The sequence below is a fragment of the Mustela lutreola genome, chromosome 7 (genome assembly GCF_030435805.1).
Source record: "Mustela lutreola isolate mMusLut2 chromosome 7, mMusLut2.pri, whole genome shotgun sequence".
Lineage (NCBI taxonomy): Eukaryota > Metazoa > Chordata > Mammalia > Carnivora > Mustelidae > Mustela > Mustela lutreola.
In genome coordinates, this window is record NC_081296.1 from 28,994,186 (window position 1) to 29,013,200 (window position 19,015).

General features: G+C 37.1%; 1 protein-coding gene across 1 annotated transcript; it reads left to right on the forward strand.

Moving 5' to 3' along the window:
• The first annotated feature begins 2,530 nt into the window (after positions 1–2,530).
• MKRN3 (makorin ring finger protein 3) lies at positions 2,531–7,432 on the forward strand. Its single transcript, XM_059180214.1, has one exon. The coding sequence runs from the start codon at positions 2,620–2,622 to the stop codon at positions 4,147–4,149; it is 1,530 nt and encodes a 509-aa protein (XP_059036197.1). The 5' UTR covers positions 2,531–2,619; the 3' UTR covers positions 4,150–7,432.
• The last annotated feature ends 11,583 nt before the right edge of the window (positions 7,433–19,015 follow it).

Below are 19,015 nucleotides of genomic sequence, written 5' to 3' on the forward strand. Positions count from 1 at the left end.
AAACACAGTGCTGGGAATATATTACCATTTAACAAAATAATAATTCAAGGTTTGTATGTTTGTGAATCTGTAAAAAGCCTGATATATACAATGCCCTCCTTAATACCCACCACCAGGCTTGTATTGCATGGAGCACCCGGTGTGGTGCATAAACAATGAATCTTGGAATACTGAAAAAATAAAATTAAAATTTTTTTTAAAAGCCGATACATAAACCCATTCTTTATGCTCTAAGTTGTTTTCCTGTGAAAATCTTTGGGGCTGCCAAAGAAATATCCACCAACCAATGCATTTATGAGAGGAAAGAGAATGCAAGTTAGACTTTGGAAGAACTGGCATCCCCAGTACGAAACTCAGTAATTATACAAAGAAAAAAATCAAAATCACAAAGACTTTCTACAGTCATGGTGGAAAACAGCAATATTCTCATAATTACCAAATTAGAAAAAACTGTTCCTTCTGAAAATATTGAGTTTAGCTCCTATGCCATGAGCAAAGTATCCCGATTTCTTTAAATCTTCCTAAATAAAACATGATTTTAATTTTTACAACTTTATTTAGTTTGACTTCTGGGGCAGATAAATTTTTATGTTGTTATAAATGTTATGAATTTTAAATGTTTAAGTGTTATTTAACTTAAATGGAAATACAAGTTTGGTATATTGCATTTCTATCCAATGTCCTGCTAAATGTGCTTATTAAACCTAATGGTTTATCAGTAATTATTTTTCTCAACTTTTTGCTGTCTCCTACTAATAATTCTTTCACAATTATAACATCTTTTATTTACTTGCTTGCCTTATGGCACTGGCTAGAACTGACAACAATATAGAACTTTTTGCTTATTTATTTTACATGGAAAGCTTTAAAATCTTTCATTTAGGGAATAATTTTTAATTACAGATTTAATTTATGTAACAGGTCAGTATTTGTTTCTTTTTTCTGCTCCTATTTTTAATAATAGATGTGGCTTTAGAAATAAGACCATTTTGTATAAATTTTCACTTAATGACTAAACCTTGTTTCTGATATCCTCTCATGATTTTTCATGTTTGTTATTAATGTAGAGATACCACTCTTTTAAATTTATGATATTAGTTGAGGCTTCTTCATTTTTTCTTAAAATAAATTTAACCAGCAATTTAGGTCTCAATAATCCATTTAAAGTATTATACTTGATTCATTACCCTTACTTCACAGGTTTTTTTTTTTTTTCTTTTTCTTTTATTAGTTGCTTCAATCTGATTTCTGTGCTACTATACAGATTTTTCTTCCATTTTAAAATTTACACCATAAATTCCAAGAAACTCATTCTGGCAAACAAAATCCAGTAATATATAAAATGATAAAACATTATAACATAGAAAGATTTGTTCTAGGGAGGAAGGAATGGTAAATTAAATATTTGAAAACCTGTCAATGCAAGTAATCACATTAAGAAGAGAAAGAGGAAAAATAAGATTATTTCTCAATGCAGAAAACACAATAAAATTCAGTACACACCCATCATAAGTACTCTTAGCAAAGGAGGCATTATTATTTCATTTTTAAACTCATCTACTGAAATACATTTGCACAATGACAAAGAGCTCCCAGAGAAAATTAAACAGCACCACTTGTGAGCAGAATGACAGAGAACACATTATGAAAGGCAGGGCTGCCACAATACCAGACAAACCTCCCTGAAAGACTGGGGAACAAAGGGCCACCATGAGTTAAGCGGGCAAGAGAAAATAAAAGCCAGGGTCACACAGAGGGCAGCAGCTTATTAAGCTGTGTCAGGATTCTATGAAGTCTGCAGCTTCTGCACAGTGGGAAGGGAGAACTGAAAATCACTGCAAACTAAGACATCTGAGAGCACGATAGCGGCCTCAGCTCAGAAGCACTGCCTGTAAAGCCTTGCCGGCAATGAGCATTTCCAAAGTAAGCTCGTCAGAACTTCCTGAGTAAAGACCGAAAGAAATCACGTCTTGTCAACAAAAAGCTTTCCACGGTGACAGTCACAGGGCTAGAGGGGGGAAAAAAATCACAAACACACAAAGACCCATGTAGACATAAAACGGAGTGAACAGAAAAAAAAAAAAAATACGAAATTCATGAATGAGCTGTTCCAGCATAAACAGTGACGGGCGGGGAAGATTATGGTTTTTAAAATGGACACATATGAAAAAGCAGTAAAGAACAATGTGTCTGAGTGAACGCTGGAAGAGATTGAATTAAAACCTCCGAGAGGTGTGATTACGTCCTCCAGAGAAGCCCGCGAGTGATGGGCTTGGGGATCCGCCAGCTGGCGTGCCGCGGAGCAGGGGCAGAGGCCTGGGAAGGGGCGGGGCAGCCCCGGCTGCCGAGAACAATGGAGGTTACGGAACCATCGCGCACACTGTACAGACCGTACAGAATGGATAGAGGACTGACGTTGCCCTCACAGGAAGTGTCCGCCGCGCCTGCCCAGAGAGGAAGTAGGAACCCATAGTCACAGGAAGAGAGCCGGGGAGAGGAAAAGAGATGCACACTTCCTAGACAAGAGACCCCGGTGCCGGCTCCGGCTCTCTGGGCCTCAAGCCTAAAGGAAGAGACACCGGAGAAGTTCCGGTACCCTTTGGGGGAGAAGAAGCTGCCATGGAAGAGCCTGCAGCTCCCTCTGAAGCCTCTGAGGCACCTGGGGCATCTGCGGGTGCCGAGGCAGCAGGGGAGGGTGCCTCTGGGCCTTCCCTCCGCACGCGCCCGGTCTTCCGGCAATTTTCAGCTGCAGGTCCGGCCCCCCTCCGCACGTCACGTCTGAGGCCTGCCCAGGCTGCAGGGGGAGGGGCTGGGCTCAGTCTCCTGCGGGGCCGGAGTGGTGGCAGCTGGACGAAGCAAGTCACCTGCAGGTATTATCTGCATGGGCTTTGCAAGGAGGGGGAGAACTGTCGTTACTCTCATGACCTCTCGGGCCGGCAGGTGGCCCGGGAGGGCCCTGGTCCTGCAGACCCAGGCCCTAGCACGGCTGCGCAAGCTGAGACCCTGCCTCAGGAAGTGGCGGAAGCCCCTCCCGCTGCATCCTCTTGCTCCTTGCCTGTGATTGGCTTGGCTGCTGAAGGGGGTTCCTTTGAAGCTGGGAGAGACAATGCAGGCCTTGAAGCTGCTGGAGGAGCAGGTGCGGAAGGCTGGGAGAATGCCATTGAGTTTGTTCCTGGGCAACCCTACCGGGGCCGCATGTTCCCTATTGTTCCCAGCGCTCCTCCACAGAGCTCAGTGACTGAGAGGGAACAGATTGCAGTGGGCAGGGGGCCGCCGCTTTGCCGGGATGCTGCAATGGGGCAGTGCTTTCGTGGGGAGAGCTGCATGTATCTCCATGGAGAGATATGCGATATGTGTGGGCGTCAGGTCTTGCACCCTCTGGATCCTGTGCAGAGGGAAGGCCATATAAAGGCTTGCATTGAAGCACACGAGGAGGATATGGAACTCTCGTTTGCAGTGCAGCGAAGTATGGACAAAGTGTGTGGCATCTGCATGGAGGTTGTCTATGAGAAAGCCAACCCCAGTGATTGCCGCTTTGGCATCCTCTCCAACTGCAACCACACCTACTGTCTTAAGTGTATCCGCAGGTGGAGGACTGACAAACAGTTTGGCAACAGGATCGTCAAGTCCTGTCCACAGTGCAGGGTCACCTCCAACTTTGTCATTCCCAGTGAGTTCTGGGTGGAGGAGGAGGAAGAGAAGCAGAAACTTATTCAGCAGTACAAGGAGGCAATGAGCAACAAGACTTGCAGGTATTTTGCTGAAAGCAGGGGTTTCTGCCCATTTGGAGAGAACTGTTTTTACAAGCACGCAGACCCTGAGGGCCCGGAAGAGGATCCTCAGAGGCAGGGTGCTGGGGAATCCGGTGCTCACTGCAGTCAACTTTTGGAGCCTACTCAGGTGGGAGAGGGTGAGATGCCCTTTAAAAGCGGTAAAAAAGAGCTTGTCATGCTTCGGCTGGCCGATCTGTTGTTTAAGTGTTTTCTTTTACTGGCAGATGATGAGCTTTCTCTCTCAGAGGACCAGTGGGACTTGCTTCATTATGAGCTGGAAAATTTTTTTCAGTTTGAATCTGTGGCATTATGCTGTGGCATGTGGTCTGGTGTGCTAAGGCTCTGCCATCCGCTGTTGCTTGTTTTCTGTTTGTAGTCACATCTGTCATTCACAGAGGCTATAGAAGCCATTTTTATAAAGCATCCATCTCTGTTTTCTTGTCCATCCCCATTTCAAGGTTATGGTGCTTTACTGTGGTGAACTGTAACAAAAAGTCCTTAAAGTTATTGTTTGATGCAATGAATATTACTGTAGTTTATGGTTTATTTTGTCATCTCTGTTTTCAACAGGATTGACTCAGTTCTAGTCTAGTGTTTACAGAATTTCCACACTCATTTTGAAGTCCCTCAAGAATAAATGTGACAGGGTGAAGGGAGAAGTCTTAACTGAACAAGGAGCTTTTTTGCTACTACAGCCTTAAGAAATGGACCCTCGCAGGGCCTTTGTGGTACAACTGCTCATCTTTGTTGTTTACATGTCTGTTCCTTCCCTCATTCCCCTTCAAGTGCACTCTTGAACATGTGGTTACTTTGTGGTTTTGTGTTTTACTTGACCAGAACCAGGTGTGTATGTTTACATGTTTTTATCCTGTGAAGCTTGATGTGAAATTATTTATATTTGGAAGTATATATTTAATAATTATGTATATGGATATAAATGTGTATAAAAGCTCTATCATTGAAAATATATATAAAAGATACACCATCATATAATATAGTATCTGGAAGAGCTGGAAGCTATGGTGAAAAGCTAATAGGATTTGCTGTTGTGTTGAGTGTGAGGTGTGTAAATAATCATTCTGTCCTTTTTGCAGGCTCAGTGGTTAGCATCTAATGAAAACAGATATTCAAGTGGCTGTGGTCAGTTGTGGCAGACACAGATAAAGGATTTACAAATTAAGACATTGGTAATTCCTATGGTGGCATTAGTAGCTCACTGTGCTATGATACATACAGAAATGTGTGTTCTCATGCTGTTTAGCACAGTATCATTATTCCTTATAACAGCACAATCAGTCCTGAACTCAGATAAACAGTTCCTTGTATTCAATATTTTGTATTATCTCTAGAAATTAAAAAAGGGGGCTTTTGACAAAAGTTTTCAATATGTAAGTGACAAGATTGTAAAAGATAGTAGAATAACAAAAGTATTGAAACCAGTTGTAATATAAGAATGGAAAGATTAAAAAAGTGAAATATATAAAGGGACAAAAACTAAATACAGTAGTGATCATAAGAATAGTATAGGAAACCAGTTGTAATATAAGAATGGAAAGATTAAAAAAGTGAAATATATAAAGGGATGAAAACTTAATACAGTAGTGATCATATGAATATTATATGTGCTGCCGAAGTGAGCACGTGATCATAAGAATATTATAACACATTACACTATTAGGTTAAATGGATTTGGCTTAAAAACTAACACTCCAAGATTATCAGACTTGATTAAAATTAAAATTAAATTGTAAGCTGTTTAAAATACACAGCTACAACATAAGAATTCAGAAACATTAAAAGTAATAGGATGAAAAAATTAAGTAGCAGTCCTGTGACTTCTGCAATAGATGAAGTTGATATTAAGGATAAACAAATTGCTGGAGATAAAGTTAGTATATAAACATTAAATTATAATTTACCTGGAAGATAGAACTTTTCCAATTTTGTATTCATTTAATAACACAGGATCAGATATACAAATAAATAATTGATAAGAAAAATACAAAATTTAGGTGTATAGTTTTCATGCATTTTTTCATTAACAGAACAAGCAAATGAAGTAAATTGAACAGTACAGTTCTCACAGTTTATGTAATGTAAAATGTGTAATGTTCTGTGTGGATTAACTGCAAAAAGTTCTTCTTTTGGCTAAGAGATGAAAATACACCAGGTGCTTGAGTTCCAGGAGATCCAGACTTCCTGAATATTCAGCAAAGACAGGGTACATTTACAGAGTTTGTGCCATGTACTAACACTCTCCAAAGCACAAATTTAATTCTCAGACCAAACTTAAGAAGTACTTGCCATAATTTTTCTCATAATTCTAATGAGGTAAATAAGGTAGAGAGGTTACATTACTTTCCCATATGGCTATGACCCATAGGTTTAAATTAGTGGAACCACAAATGGAACTCAGTGGTATATTTGCAGAACACAGGCACCATGCTTCCTCTTCCCTCACCTACATGCCCAGGATCACCCGGACCAGCTGAATATTGCTAATGGTAACCTGTGTGCAGTCTTTAAGTATGGATGGTTCAGCCACACGGGACAGACAAATTAGCTCCTAAGAGAATTCGGGGGCTATGGGGCTTTGTCTTTTGTCTTACAGACTCAGAATTTCTCAGTCCCTTACTTGTAATATGCCTCACCCTCCCAAATTTTACACTGCCTCTCCCTTCTTATAGGATTCCCGATTTTATTGCTAAGTATTTCAGTGCATTTCACTGGCATCTTTGCCATATTTCTTCCAAATTGATTCCTCCTATCCAAAGAATTCACCAGTCAAGAGGCTGTAAATGCCTCACAGTTACTTTCATGCAGGATGAGTGATTCCAAACAAAATTCAAACATGCTGGTTACCCTTGAGGCCAGGCATGCAGGGGAAAGAGGGCTCAGATGATCAAACAACCAAAGAAAAGGACCAGATGGGTCTCTCTCAAAGACTGTACTGACACCAAAGTCTCATGAGCTTTGAATAGTGGCTAAGCTGCTATTAAGGAGGGGTTTTTAAGCTGAGCTTGAAAAGCTTTGAAAACTTTGTCCTAATCTACACTACCTAATGTTCTGAAATAGCATGTTTTTATCCAAATAGCATCTTGTAACAATCATAATAAATAGAACAAAAATTGGCAGAAGATATAGTGGTTTTGGTGACAATGAATAGAATTAGAATCCTGACTCTGCTTCTTAACAGCCGTGAAGTCTGGAACAAGTTACTTAAATTTTCTATACCTCAGTTTTTTTTTTTTTTCTAATATGAGAAGTGGGTACAGTACCACTGTTATGATGATCAGATGTAATCTGGACAAGGAACTTGAAACATAGATGGTATTTTTATAGTAGCATGTGTAAAAGTAGTATTTATGCGTGTTTGTGACCTCAGAAGAGCTTGAGCAAGAATTAATACTCCATGGAGTTTTTCTCTTTGGGAATCTTTGGAACTTGTGTTAAAGTAACATTATTGCTTTATGACTTTTTGTAGCATGGGGGCACATTACCTTTATAGTCATAATTTCAAAAGGATTGAATAATTTTTCAACAAAAGTCATTCAGTTAAAACTAAAAATGTGCTATTCTTGAAATACAGTAAGCAACAACAAAAATATGTATTATTTGTGATTTATGTGTCTACATGAGGAAAATAAATAAAATAATGTTTAAAAAATGGGATTTTCTGTTCCCTCATCAGCTTATTCAGAAGTCAAATAAAGGGTTGTCACTGCCATCAGGTCTGGGAAAAGTGTTCCAAGGGCCTGCTCATGAAGACAGCAGGGCCACTCCTGTTCCAGTCAGAAACAAAGGAGCCCTTGCCACACAAAAGTTTGCTTTGTGAATGATTCAGAGTGTGTGATGGACCCCCACTAGGATTCTTATGAATGTGCTAACATTTTATCTAGTAAGGAGTGGTTATCTAGTATTAATTCTTCTCTAACACATGGGAATCACTTTGTCTCATATGCCATTGAATCCATTTACTGAATTTCAAGAACTTAAAACATTTCCAGTCCATAGTTGGCATCCATATGCTTTTTTATTTTGCACTTTTGTAAACATCTTGGGGGTGTGTTTTTTCACAGTAGATGCTGAACCTCTCACCCTCAGTGTAAGATAGAGTTTGGGTGGGGATGGTTAAAGAGAGTCTTGGAAAATAACCCAGCACTAAAGCAAAAAAAAAAAAAATGCATGTAAGGATTTTTGCCATAAAAATATATAGTATATTATATTTTCCAGTGTTGTATGGACACTAACAAAAAAATAACTCTCAGGGGTGCCTGGGTGGTTGAGCATCTGCCTCCTCAGGTCATGATTCCAGGGGCCTGGAATTGAGCCCCACATCAGGTTCCTTGCTTGGCAGAGAACTTCCTTATCCCTCTGCCAACTTCTGTGAGCGCGCGCTCTCTCTCTCTCTGTCTCTCTGAAAAAAATATAAATAAAAAATTTTAAAAAACATAACTATCAGATCATAATGAAACTGTCAATTACATGAGAAATCAGTCTGGCAATATTCTCTGATGTCAATACAAGAAAATTAGCCACTCCACGTGAAGCTTCTTTTATACATTTCTTTTAAAATAATTAGATGAAAGAATGAATTCAAATTATATAGCAGGACATAAGAAGATAATAAAAAGTTATACTCTAATTTGTAGGATGGTGCTGAATCTCTGCTCAGAATAAAACTAATTTCTAAATACCAATATACATTGTCTAGAAAGACAAATCACAAATAGGTATTCAAATCTGTAAATTTTAAAGAAATTGCAACATAGAGGTAAGAGAAAGAATTAAGAATGACATTAGGAGAGGAAAGGAAAAATGACAAGGGGGAAATCAGAGGAGGAGACAAACCATGAGAGACTATGGAAACTGAGAAACAAACAGGGTTTTAGAGGGGAGGGAGATGGGGGGACAGGTTGGCTGGGTGGTAGGCATTAAAGAGGGCACATACTTCATGGAGCACTGGGTATTAAATGTTAAAAATGAATCTTGGAACACTATATCAAAAACTAATGACATACTGTATGGTGACTAACATAACAATAAAAAAAGATAATAAAATATATTCAATAAAATAGAAAAAATTATTAAAGCAAAAATTAGTGGATCAGAAAATAGAAATATAAAAATCAAAACTACTCTGATGATGACCAATGTTAAGTACCTTTTCATATGTCTCTTAGTCATCTGTTTGTCTTGTTAGAAAAATGTCTGTTCATATCTTCTTCCCATTTTTAATTTTTAAATTTTTAAGTTTTTAATGTATTAATTTTTAGGTATTGCATTTTGTAAGTTTTACAAGTTATTCATATATTTTATATACTCATCCTTTAGCATATATGTCATTTGCAGATATCTCCCATTCTGTAGGTTGCCTTTTGGTTTTATTAATTGCTTTCTTCACTGTACAGACACTATTTATTTATTTATTTGACACAGAGAGAGAGCACAAGCAGGGGCAGGGCAGGCAGAGGGAGAGAGAGAAGCACACTCCCCAGTGATCAGCGAATCTGATGCAGGACTTGATCCCAGGACCCTGGGATCGTGACCTGAGCTGAACCAACTGAGCCACCCAGGAAAGGCACCCAGTAAAGGCACCCAGAGGCTTTTTATTTTGATGAAGTTCCAATCATTTAATTTTGCTTTTGTTTCCCTTGCCTCAGGAGACATATCTAGTAAGAAGTTGCTACAGGTGGTGTCATAGAGTTACTGCCTGTGTTCTTATTTAGTATTTTTATGATTTCAGTTCTCCTATCTAGGTATTTAATCCATTTTGAATGTTTTTTTTTTGATGGTGTAAGAAAATGATCCAGTTTCATTCATTCTTCTGCATGTTGCTGTCTAGTTTTTCTAACACGAGTTGTTTAAGAAACTTTTTTCCACTGGATACTCTGTCCTGCTTTGTCAAAGATTAATTGACCAAATAGTTGTAGGTTCATTTCTGGGTTTTCCATTCTGTTCTACTGATCTATGTGTCTCTTTTTTGTGTGTGTGCCAGCGCCATACTGTTCTGATCTCTTGTAATATAACTTGAAGTCTGGGATTGTGATACCTCCAGCTTTGCTTTTCGTTTTCAAGATTTCTTTGGCTTTTGGGGGCCCTTTGTGGTCCCACACAAATTTTAGGATAGTTTGTTCTAGCTCTGTGAAAAAAAGCTATTTGTGTTTTCATAAGGATTGCATTACACTTATAGATTGTATTGGGTAGTATATGTATACTTTTTTAAATGCACATAGAAAAGCATGTAACTAAGAAAGTAAATAAAGGAGATGAATGGAGACTAAAGTTTTACATATTAAAGCTGATTTGAGTTTTTTAAAATAATTTATAAAATAAACTGTTATCTAAATTAAGAAAATCTGAGGAAAAATAGAAACAAAAATCACTTATACAGTCACACACATACACAGTCAAACACACACATATACACTTATCCAATAGGAAGAATTCACCACAATCTGAGATTCTTGTAAAAATATATAAGAAAAAACATTACTCAATCAGATGCCAATTAATTGCAATACCTGAGAGAAATGATAATTTTCTAGGCAAATATAATTAAGCATCAACTACAAAATACATTAAAATGTAACCTGTCATTTAACATATAATTCATGAAATATTTCCTAGTATGCAGTTTAACCTAAAAAAAAAATAGGAATTTCATAAAACCTTCAAAGAACAAATAACTTCAGTGCTATTTAACACAATTCAAAAATTATAAAAAGGAAAAAGTGCCCTTACATGGTTTTATTTTCTGTTTTAGTCTTCCAGATATATACATATATGTTTTTAACTGAGATATAATTGACATATAACATTGTGTAAGTGTAAAGTGTAAATTTAATTATTTGGTGTAACAATATATTGCAAAATGATTGCAGCAAGTTTGGTTAACTTTCCTCCCCTCTCATGTGGTGAGAACTTTTAAAATCTACTTTTAGCCACTTTGAAGTATAAGATACACACTATCATTAACTGTAGTAACCATGCTGGGTTTTTTTCTTTTTTTTTTAATGTTCCATGTATGAATGAGATCATATAGTTTTCTCTGTCTAATTTATTTTACATATCATAATTATCATAATGCCTCAGGGATAATCCACATTGTTTCAAATGGCAGATTTTACTTTTGTTTTATGGCAAAATAATACTCCACTTTATGATACAGTGATTATACCAAGTGTAACCAAGATAATATGCACACACACACACACACACACACACGTGATCAACATTATGAAAAATGAAAAGGGCAAAAGATAAATATTAGTTAAAACAAGAATAAAATATTTCAGCATTTTTTATCCTTTTAATAAGTCAAAGAAAAGTAGTCATGTAATCCTCTCCACTAACCAGGCAAAAATAAATAGATTCCCTCTCTTTACTACCAGTTAACATTATAGTTAGTTGATCCTCAGAGAATACAGGGTTAGGGGTGCTGTACCTCCTCTCTGTGAAGTGATAAATCTACGTGATCCACATGTAACGTTTGACTCCCAAAACTCCTTGACTACTAAAAGCCTACTGTTGACCAGAAGCCTTACCAATAATAGAAACAGTTGATTAACACATATCTTGTGTGCTATATGTATTATATACCATATTCTTAGAGTAAAGTAACCTAGAGAATAAAAGATGTTACTAAGGAAATTATAAGGAAGGGAAAATATATTTACAATACTATACTGTGTGTGTGTGTATTTTTTTAATCATCATATAAATGGACCTGCACCATTCAAACCTGTGTTGTTCACAGATCAGCTGTATTTTGATGATCAATGCAATTGCATATAAAACCAAAAAAAGAAGAGACAAAAACTTCAAATGAAAGTATAAGTTTATTTCTCTGAGCAGATAATACAATATTTTACGTTGAAAATCCAAAACTGTACAGAAAATTTCAAAAGATAAAAATCAGTAAGGTGCTTAAAAATACTGTTTCAGGGGCACCTGGGTGGCTCAGTGGGTTAAGGCCTCTGCCTTCGGCTCAGGTCATGATCCTAGGGTCCCGGAATGGAGTCCCACATCGGACTCTCTGCTCGGCAGGGAGACTGCTTCCCCCTCTCTCTCTGCCTGCCTCTCTGCCTACTTGTGATCTCTGTCTGTCAAATGAATAAATAAAATCTTTTAAAAAATAATAAGTTTCATGTATAAAACAATAAACATAAAGAAAGTGTAATAAAAACATATTTTTTAATGGAAACTAATTTTAAGTAGATAGGATTAAACTTAAATCTGAAAAAAAAACTTCAAAATAAAGAAAAGCTGATTAAACACATGAAGTATTCTGAAAGAGTACTTGCAGAAATACAAATGTATGCCATAAAATTTGATAGTGCACAGACATTACCACTGTGTTATTTAATTTAATTTATGGAGTTAACAAAATCCTAATAATGTACTGTTTTGGAATAAATTTTTGTGTCCCTTCAAATTCATATATTGAAGCCCTAATCTCCAGTGTGATGGTATTTGGAATTGGGGCCTTTCTGAGGTAATTTGATCATGAGGTTAGAACTCTGAAAAGTGACATTAGTGTCCTCATGAGAAGAGATGAGAGAGACAATCTGTCTCTGTCCACAATATGAGAGTATTGCTAGAAGATGGCCATCTTCAAACCAGAAAGAAGGTTCTCACCAAGAACCCAACCAACCATGTTGGACTTTCAGCCTCTAGAACTGTGAGCAATACATGTTTGTTGTTTAAGCCACCCAGTCTGATATTCCACTATAGTAGCCTGAAGTAAGACAGAAGTTGGTACCAAAAAAATGAGGTGATGCTGTAACAAACACCTAAAAATATGGAAGTGGTTTTGGAACTGGTAATAAGTAGAGACTGGAAGAGTTTTGAGGTACATTTTAGAAAAACAATACTCCTGTGAAGATACTTTTTTTTTTTTTGGTCATTTTTTAAGTTTTATTTTTTTCAGTGTTCCAAGATACATTGTTTCTGCACCACACCCAGTGCTCCATGCAATATGTGCCCTCCATAATACACACCACCAAGCTCACCCATCCCCCCCAACCCTCTCCCCTCGAAAACCCTCAGTTTGTTTCCAGAGTCCACAGTCTTTCATGGTTCATCTCCCCCTCCAATTTCCCCTCACTTCTCTCCATCTCCCATGTCCTTCATGGTTTTCTTTATGCTCCACAAATAAGTGAAACCATATGATAATTGATTCTCTGTTTGACTTATTTCACTCAGCATAATCTCCTCCAGTCCTGTCCATGTTGATTCAAAAGTTGGGTATTCATCCTTTCTGATGGAGGCATAATACTCCATTGTATATATGGACCATATCTTCTTTATCCATTTGTCTCTCAAAGGGCATCTTGGCTCTTCCACAGCTTGGCAATTGTGGCCATTACTGTGAGGAGACTTTTGATAGGAACTGGTGAAAGTTCAGAAAGGAAAGAGGAGAGCTGTAGGGGGATCTTATATGTTTTGGGATCAGAACTACATATAAAATGTTGGTAGAAATAAGGATGGTAATGGACATTCTGTGAGGTTTCAGATGCAAATAAGGAGTATGTATTTAGTAGAGAAAGTGTGATTTGTGTTATAAAGAAGCAAATAATTTGGCTGAATTGTATTTATGTAAGAGTGTTTTGTAAGAATTTAAAAGTGACAAAGTGGATATTTAACTGAGGAAATTTGTAAGCAAAGTGTTGAAGGAGCAACTAGGCTCCTCCTGTTTACATGTAGCAAAATGTGAGAAGAGAGAAATGAATTGAAAGAGTTGTTAAGCAAAAAGGAACCAAGAAATAAAGATTTGGAAAATTATCAGCCTGTCCATATTACAAAAATAAGGAAGTGTCTTTAGAAGAAAAAATTAAAGGTGTGGCAGACTAACTACCTAGTGACAAGGTTAGTGTAAAAGTGAACCGTGGACTTAATCAGCTGCCCCAACAGGTACACTGACAATATGAGGCTAGGGGAGCAGAGAGATAAGACAGAATGAAGGAAGGATGTCAGAATTTTTGGATTTTACAAGGCAGGACTATAAGAGCTATTTGGCTCAACATGCTCTATTCTTCAAGACAAGGGAAGAATGACCCCAAAGGTCATTCAGAGATCATCAGAGCTGCTTCCTCAGTTTCAAGAGAGGGTGCCATCACCTTGGTTTCAATAGGCCATACAGCCTTTGCCCTAAATTGTGGGGATGGGGCTGCCTAGAACCTTGGGGGCCTGATCCCTACTTGGCCAAGACCTGGGGGTTTGACCCCTACCTAACAGAGCTTTGGGGAGAGGACCACTGGCCCACTGGGTCTGGAAAACACACCATAGAGCCAAAGAAGAATATTCTCAAACCCTAAGAAACAGAGTTTGCCTCATTAGATTTTGGACTTGTTTGGGATCTGTCACCCCCTCCTTCTTTCCTCTTTCTAACTTTTGAAATAAGAATGTTTATCCTATGCCTGCCCAGCCATTGTATTTTGAAAGCACATAACTTGTTTCATTTAACAAGTTCACAGTTGGAGAGTAATTGTGCCTCAGAATAAATGGTACCTGAGTTTCATCCATATCAGAATTAGATGATATTTATATGAAATTTTCGACTTTTGACCTTAGAGTTGATTACAGATGAGTTAATATCTTGGGGGCTGTTGGATAGAGTGAATTTAGTTTGCATGTGAGAATTTTGCCTGGAGGCAGAATGCTCCATACTTAAAATTTGTTTTCCCACAAAATTCATATATTGAAGACCTAATCTCCATTGTGATGGTGTTTGCAGGTGGGACCACTGGGGGTTAATTTGGAAGTGAGGATATGAGGATACAGGTAAAAGGTGGCCATCTGCAAACCAGAGAGCGGGTCCTCACAAAGAGCCCTACCATGCTGGTGCAACCAGTCTCAGATGTTCAGCCTCCAAAACAGTTGAAAACAAGTGTTTTTTTGTTTAACCCGCCCAATCTATAATATTCTGTTATAGTATCCCAAACAGAGTAAGATAAATAAAAATAGCTCATGTATAGCTGAAGTAAATACATATAGACATAAAACCATTGTGAAAGCTTATATGAAGAAATGCCAGTAGAACTTGAATATTTTAGAACTGAAAAGTAGCCAGTCTTGAACCTTACCAGGTCTTTCTTTTTTCCTTAATTAACATATACTGTATTATTTGCCCCAGGGGTACAGGTCTGTGAATCAACAGGCTTAACACATTTCACAGCACTCACCATAGCACATACCTTCCCCAATATCCATAACCCAGGAACCCTACCAGATCTTAAAACAGTATTGTTTGCCAGCATTATGAAGAGGAAGGTATTATCACTTGAATTGGGAGGAAAATACATATTTTAAAAAAGGTTCTGGGGCACCAGGTTCAGGGTGGTTCAGTTGGATAAGCATCTGATTCTTGGTTTCAGCTAGGTCATGATCTCAAGGGCATGAGATCTAGCCCTGTGTAAGGCTTCACACTCAGTGTGGAGTCTGCTTGAGACTCTCTGTCTCTCCCTCTGCCTTTCTCTCACTCATGCTCTCTCTCTCTCTCTCTAAAATAAATCAATAAAATATATTTTTTAAAGGTTCAGAAATGATCACAGATACACATGGGAATTGATTTTATGATAAATATTATAAGAAAAATAATTTGGATTATGTAATAAAAACTATTAAGTAAACTTAGGAGTAATCTTGAAAACTAATATATAGGATTCATATATCATATTTTACATCAGTATAAATTCCACTTACATCAAAATATAAGTATAATTGTGAAACCAAAAGCTGCAGAAACAACATAGGATAATGTTTTTTTTTTCCTTTTAAAATCTTGGAGTCAAAAATGTCTATGACATGATTGACAGAAGTCTTAAAGAAAATTTTTTCTTTTAGATTTTATTTATTTATTAGAGAGAGAGAGAAAGATCACAAGTAGGCAGAGAGGCAGGCAGAGACCGAGAGGGAAGCCCGGTCTCTGCTGAACAGAGAGTCCAATGTGGGGCTCCATCCCAGGACTCTGAGATCATGACCTGAGCTAAAGGCAGAGGCTTAACCCACTGAGCCACCCAGGCACCCCTTGACAATAACTGTAAGTGATTGCACCGAGCTTACTATGCTCCAGGTTCTCTCCTAGGATCCATTATATCATGCAATATCTCCAACCATCCTAATAGGTAAGTACTGTTGTTATCCCCTTGTAGCAGCTGAGAAAACTGAAGCTCAGGGAGGTTAAAAGATGTGCCCATTGTCACGAGGTTGGTGACATCTGACTCCCAAGCCCTTTCTTTCAGCCACTGCACTGCCTTATAAATGTGACCAACTTAAAGTGACCCTGACAGGTTTGACATGAACAAGAGCAGAACCAAGTATTAGAGTACAAAAAAAAAAAAAAAATGGAATTCATAAAACAAGGCAAGATCTTATTTCCATAATTTATAAAGTGATCTAATAAAGTAAAAAGACCAACAACTTAATAAAAAGTTGCAAAACATATTGAGTAGACCTTGAACAGGAAGCAAAATGTAAATAGATTTAAAGACAAGAAAAGTTTTTAAACATCTTTAATCATAATGTGTATTTAAACTGCATGACATTTCAATTTTCTTTCAGTTTGTCAAAGACCCAAACGTTGGAAAGCACACTGTAGTGAGAGCATGGGAAATAGGCATTCACATTTTGCTTCTAAGAGTGTAATTGGTACAATTTCCATAAAGGAAAACTTGATGATATCAATCAAATCATAAATTCACAAATACATACTTCTTGGCCAGCCATTTTATTTATTTAAATGTTATTTACAGGTATATTCTACATGTATTAAATAATTCAAGTACAATGATGTTAAACACAGCTTTTGTTATACAGTAAAAGATTTGAAATGACTATAAAAATCTGACAGTAACTGCTTAAAAGTGGCATAGACACAGAGGCATATTATGAAGTTACCTTTAAAAAGTAAACAAGCAAACAAAAAAGCATGAGGAAGTCTGCATGGGCTAACCTGGAAACATAGTGGTAAGTAGGAATTAAATGTACAGAAGTTTATAAAATTATGTCACTTGCCTATAAAGTCAGTAATAACTACATGCACTGTCTTTGAGTGTATATAAATGTGATATATATATAATATATATAGAAATATATTTGTTTTGCAGTTTTGCTTATGTGTGAATAAAAGTCTTCTGATAAATCATTTGTATGTGAAATAATGTGTTTTAAAAATACATACACATACAAATGTATATATTTAAACAGATATACAGTCAACATTTAAACAATTCCGGGGTTAGGGGCACCAACCCTCACACAGTTCAAAATCCATGTAAGATTTCTGACACTCTAAAAACTTCTGTTGCCTAGAAGCTTTATTGTAATAATCACAATTAACACATACTTTGTATGTTATATGCATTATGTACTGTATTCTTACAATAATAGCTAACTTTTCTTATTTTTTCAGTGTTTCTAGGCTACACAATTCATCTGTGAGCTTTTTTAAATTGTCACAAATCTCCAAAACATTTTGCAGTATATGCATTGAGAAAAATTAGCATGTAACTGGATCCGTGCAGTTCAAACCCATGTTGTTCAAGGGTTAACTATACATACATACGCATATACATATTTGTGAGTAAAGAATATATATAATTAAGGGATGCCTGGGTGGCTCAGTGGGGTAAGCCTCTGCCTTCTGGCCAGGTCATGATTTCAGGGTCCTGGGATCAAGTCCCACATTGGGCTCCCTGCTCAGCAGGAAGCCTGCTTCTCCCTCTGCCTCTGCCTGCCATTCTGCCTGCCTGTGCTCTCTCTCTGACAAATAAATGAATGAGATTAAAAAAATAATAATATATATAATTAAGTAAATACACACACAGGAGACTATGAGCAATTATCTCCTGCTTTTTGGTTTGTGTTACAGCACTTGCTTTTACAAAAATCTGCATTAGTACTTGATTTCACTAACTGAAAGAATCCAAAGAGAATTTTCACTTATAAAAAAAAAAAGGTGAAAATCAAAAATAGTGTTCAGCATTTGTTTTGCAGAGAGCCGTTACAGAGTCAAAGCACTCCTACCCTTGCTAGGGTGACCGCACCAAACTCCTTTCAAGGGAACGACATTCAGCATGTCAGCATCAAGACACTATAGCTTTGAATTATGTTTGTGAGCATCTGTACTTAATCTCTATTTATTTCATGCATCCATTAACAAGATGTGTCCTATGGTATCAGAAACCCTAAGAGAGTTTACTTTTTGGGTCTGGGAATATTCCATGTATTATTTCCATGCAAAGGAATGGCAATTGCTTTTTCATGCCATTTTGTTTAAGAAATTTTCATAGGAACACTCTACTTTTGGATACTGGGGGAAATTGTATACATATGTGTGTAAAATAAAATAAATGCAGGCATGAAAATTAAATGTTAAGGGTGAGTACATTTAGTTCCTTTATGAGTGTGGGTTGTATGAAGAAAAGATGTGAGATATGATTAATTAGAGTCCAGTGAGAAAAATTGTTCAAATGGTTTCAGCCAAACACGGCACACTGTAGGGATCAAGCAGTGACTCACTGGTCATCACCATGGCAACAGAGCTGACTCTCAGGGCTCCTACAGATGTAGACATAGGTTTACTGAGGAGATTTCATACTGTCTGCTATTGATATGTCAATATATAATTCAGATCCATAGATCTTTATATTGAATATTCTATATACTCCTGATCCTCTCTAAGCAAGATGTTTTTTGGAAAGAATATTATAATAGTAGAACTATAAAATGGTGGAAGAATAAAAAAATAATAAATTTGTAAGAATATAAGAAAGAAGAAAAGTGGACATAGCACAAATAAGAAAAATAGAAAGTAATTGGTAATATGGGTAAATGCAAGTGGTCCAAAAGGAAGATTTTCTAGATTTATTCATATCAGACAAAGTTTATTTTAAGGAAAATATGGTAGCAGAGAAAATTATGATGCACCAGGAAGAGTATTTTAAATTTGTGGTCAAATGCTTATATAGCATCAGAAAATACAAAGACACAATTATATAACATCCAAAATATCCTGCATTCTTTTATGGCCAGCAGTTTAGAGATGCTCAGCCTTTAACTTTGTGGCTGGCCAATCTACAGTGAAGAGATACATGTGTTGTTTTTTTCCATGCAGGCTTTTGTTTGTCTGTTTTTAGGACACCCATTTCTGTCCCACACATACACTTACTCCAGATCAAAACAGCTGGAAGAAGAGTTAATGGGGGAAATCCAGGTATCCACAAGATAGTAGATACTTA

Bases quoted from the DNA above. Each gene is read 5' to 3' on its own strand.
- MKRN3 (XM_059180214.1), top strand. From the start codon at position 2,620: ATGGAAGAGCCTGCAGCTCCCTCTGAAGCCTCTGAGGCACCTGGGGCA.